This window comes from Pygoscelis adeliae, unplaced genomic scaffold (genome assembly GCF_000699105.1).
Source record: "Pygoscelis adeliae isolate BGI_AS28 unplaced genomic scaffold, ASM69910v1 Scaffold36, whole genome shotgun sequence".
In the NCBI taxonomy this organism is placed as follows: Eukaryota; Metazoa; Chordata; class Aves; order Sphenisciformes; family Spheniscidae; genus Pygoscelis; species Pygoscelis adeliae.
Genome location: NW_008824934.1, coordinates 4,630,207 through 4,633,539, shown reverse-complemented (window position 1 = coordinate 4,633,539; position 3,333 = coordinate 4,630,207). Strand labels below are relative to the sequence as shown.

General features: G+C 45.1%; 2 protein-coding genes across 2 annotated transcripts in view; both read right to left on the bottom strand.

Moving 5' to 3' along the window:
* The window catches only part of LOC103918056 (arylacetamide deacetylase-like 4), a 4,561-nt gene extending 4,421 nt beyond the window's left edge, over positions 1–140 (bottom strand). The window contains exon 1 of the mRNA XM_009325295.1: positions 3–140. Coding sequence (XP_009323570.1) covers positions 3–140 — 138 coding nt within the window. The remainder of the gene's footprint in view (positions 1–2) is intronic.
* A 1,278-nt stretch (positions 141–1,418) lies between these two features.
* The window catches only part of LOC103918055 (arylacetamide deacetylase-like 4), a 2,678-nt gene continuing 763 nt past the window's right edge, over positions 1,419–3,333 (bottom strand). Inside the window, exons 2-3 of the mRNA XM_009325294.1 lie at positions 3,028–3,091; positions 1,419–2,193 (exon numbers count right to left, since the gene is read on the bottom strand). Coding sequence (XP_009323569.1) covers positions 1,419–2,193; positions 3,028–3,091 — 839 coding nt within the window. The remainder of the gene's footprint in view (positions 2,194–3,027; positions 3,092–3,333) is intronic.

Genomic DNA, 3,333 nt, shown 5'->3' with positions numbered 1-3,333 from the left:
GCCGGGGTCATGGTGCGGGCGGCCAGCGAGCACCGGGGGGAGGCCGCGCTGCCGGCGTGAGGCGCGGTGTAATCTCGGTTCAAGGAGGCAGTGCGTGACCTGTGCACGCAGCATCGGGGGCGCTCAGTAAAGGCGCTCATCGCCGCGTCCTGCGGAGAGGTTGAAGTTCAGGCTTCGTGGTCGGAACTGCCGTTTCAAGAGAGCCGGGAAATCTGCAGCGCCAGTGGGTTGCAGGGCACCTGCGTTCCTGACGGCTTCATCTTCAAATCGCCGGGAGTATGTCGTTTGTCCTTAAATTCAGGGATTCTTTGACTAAAGATGGCCTGCAGGAAGCTAAAGGAAGGGCTCCCTTTGCATTGTGGAATCTAAATGGAAGACAGCATTTGTTTTTGTAAAAATTTCTGACTTCCTCAGTCTTAGGATTTTCATTTCCTCAGTCTCACTATTTTGAGTATGCTCACTACTGTTTTTCCTTGCTTTCATCAGCAGGGTGTAATGAAGCATCATGTCAAGGAATACACTGCCTTGTCCTGTAAAGAAAACTCAAAACACGGAGAAACATCACAGCACAAATTCTAAAAAAATAAAACTTTTTTAAAGAATGTGAAAACATTTTGGTTCATATTTTCTATCTCTTTACGCTATAACCTTCCAGTATACAGATCAAGAGCCCAGTTCACTGATCCTTACTGTCTCTCTAAAACCTGACGTAAGTGTTCCCTCTCAACCAGTATCTCTTGCCCTGAGCTTCAGCCTGCATAATGGGGACATCCCAAGAGTAAATAGGAGTTTGTAGAGCTACGGTTATTTCCAAATCAGGGCAGCCCTTACTTGCCTCCAGCAAGGTGTCCCCAATTAACTCAAGCCTCGTACTGCTACTCTTGCAGATGTGGCTCTGCCATGTCCACTGAATATATGTTGAATCTCCCCACTGACACCTTGATCTCTGCCTGTTTTTCCAGAGCTTTCCTCTAACTCTTCCCTCCAGCTCACTACGTACCTACCTTGTACTTTTTACCTAAATAAAATAAGGTCATGCTTTGGAGCTTATCAAATGGACATCACAAAGATCCTGACTGTAATTCACAGGAGTTATTTAATCCAAATCATTCCACAGACATTATTTACATAGAAGTAAATCATCCAGTAATTAAATACAAGGAATCAATTAGATGCTGATTTGAAAGAAAAGGGATTGAAACACAGCATGTGGAAAATATTAAAACTGTAGAGACTTAACTGTCAGTAGTCTCATGAGGACAAAGACCAGTGTTCAGACAGTATTTGAAGTTCATGAATATAAAAATTGGTATTTTACACATCAAAGGGTATCATATTTTTGCTGACAACTACTACCTGAGGTTTGGCAGCCTAAACGGAGATATTACTAGGAGAAGCATAAAGAGGGAAAGTTGCTTTTACAGACCTTTTATGAATTTAACAATTCTGTCCAATCCCCTTTTCCCAGCTGGAAATGACAAACCACAATAATCAAACAAGCTTATAATTCCATGGAATCCATCCTCAAGGTGGTACCAGGTCACTCGAACACCGTTGTCCTCCAATCTCTTCTTGTAAAGCAAGCCGTCGTCTCTTAGCACATCATACTCACAAGTCAAGATGAAAGACTCGGGCAGCTGGTGAATAACAGCATCTTCAGCTAACAGTGGACACGGGTCGGGCTCACAAAGTCTTTTCACTGTCTCATAAACTTCAGCCTTGAATTCGTGGGGCTTGTGTGGTTTGTAGCCTCTGACCTTAAATTTTTCAGGGATGTTATCTGGACTCACCCACTTCCTGTACTTCAGCCTCATATCTGGAGGAATATGAGAGCCCTCCAAGACCTCTTGCATACGCAATGCATCCCCATTTAGGTACTGCAAAGCAAAGAAGGCGGCACGTTCTCGGAATAAGAGAGGGACTCCCCGATTCTGTTGATAGGATGGTAAATTGAAGTCCAGTGCCTGAAGGCCCGGGTAGATCAAGATCTGAGCGCGTAGTCTGGGGAGGTCTGATCTACCTGCAAGGGTCTGGCTAACAGCAGCTGCCAGATTGCCGCCAGCACTGTCCCCGCAGATAATTATACGGGCAGGATCCACCCCATAGTGCTCTATATTCTTCATGAAGTGTATGGTGGCATTAAGGCAGTCTTCATACGCAGCGGGGTATTTGTGTTCAGGAGCTAAACGATACCTAGTACACAGGAAGAGACAACAAAAGTAAGAGAAGGAAATGTCGTAACTGTAAATGCAAATTTCCTACAGCACCTTGGCTTTCCCTGTGTTGTTTGGAGTTTTTTTCCTTCAGCACAAAAACCCGGTGTCATTATCTGCTAAACAGGTATTTGTCCAGTGAGTTATCACAGATAAATGATAGCCAGTAGGATGAAGTTGCAAGGACGTATCATAGTTGGGATCTTCTTCTGAGAACAGCACTGATCAGAACTTGAGTGATACAAGTTCATTTTACTCTTTTGGTGTAGACTGCATCTGGCTTGTGGATGAAGAAATTTAATCAGTCTGCACCTCACCTTTACTTAGGATACTTCCTCTTGAGAATTATTTTTATTTAAATAACTGGGACAGAGTTATAATTTTCTGTATTATTAGTATTAAAATATATTAGCATCTGATTCTTACTGTTAGAAAACTCCTTGAAGTTTACAGGGTGATTACATCTAATTAAACAGATCACTGTATCACCACCTTCCAAGTTGGTTTATTAGTCAGTTCTCAACATGCAAGAAAACTCTTCTGGAAAGCATTCCTTCTTTTTGTGTGGTGCCAGCATAGCTCCGTGTTGTGAGATACATGAACCTTACTTTGGGGTCTGTTTGCACTCTCCCTGCGTTAGCAGATTGGGGGGGGGGAGAAATTAAAATAGTCCCCTTGAAAGTCTGTCTGACCATGTGGGGTCCTGGGGAAATGGTATACTGAGGAGCAGTGTTCCCACAAGACATGCAACACTGGTGCTGAGAAGTGAAAAAAAGCAAAAAGACTTCCATAGGGTAGTACTGACATAACTCACCCAACAGACACAACCACCAACTCGCTTTCTCTGGCAATGTAGCGGCAGATCTTTTCATGGGAATCTGCAAAACGTTGGGGGGTTGTTAGCTGCCCGCTCCGTTTCCAGATGCAATAGCCAAGGAAGGTGGAAGCCTCCTTTTCCCGCCCTGGCCATGCCCTTCCCGATCCTCACACACCACCTCCCCTCCCCTCGCCTCCCCTTGTCCCTCTTCCCCTCAGCCCTGCCGCCTCCCCTCAAGGCAGGCAGCAGAGGTTCACCGAGAGCACTAAGCTGGCTGAAGATGACGGGAAAGCTCAGCCACAT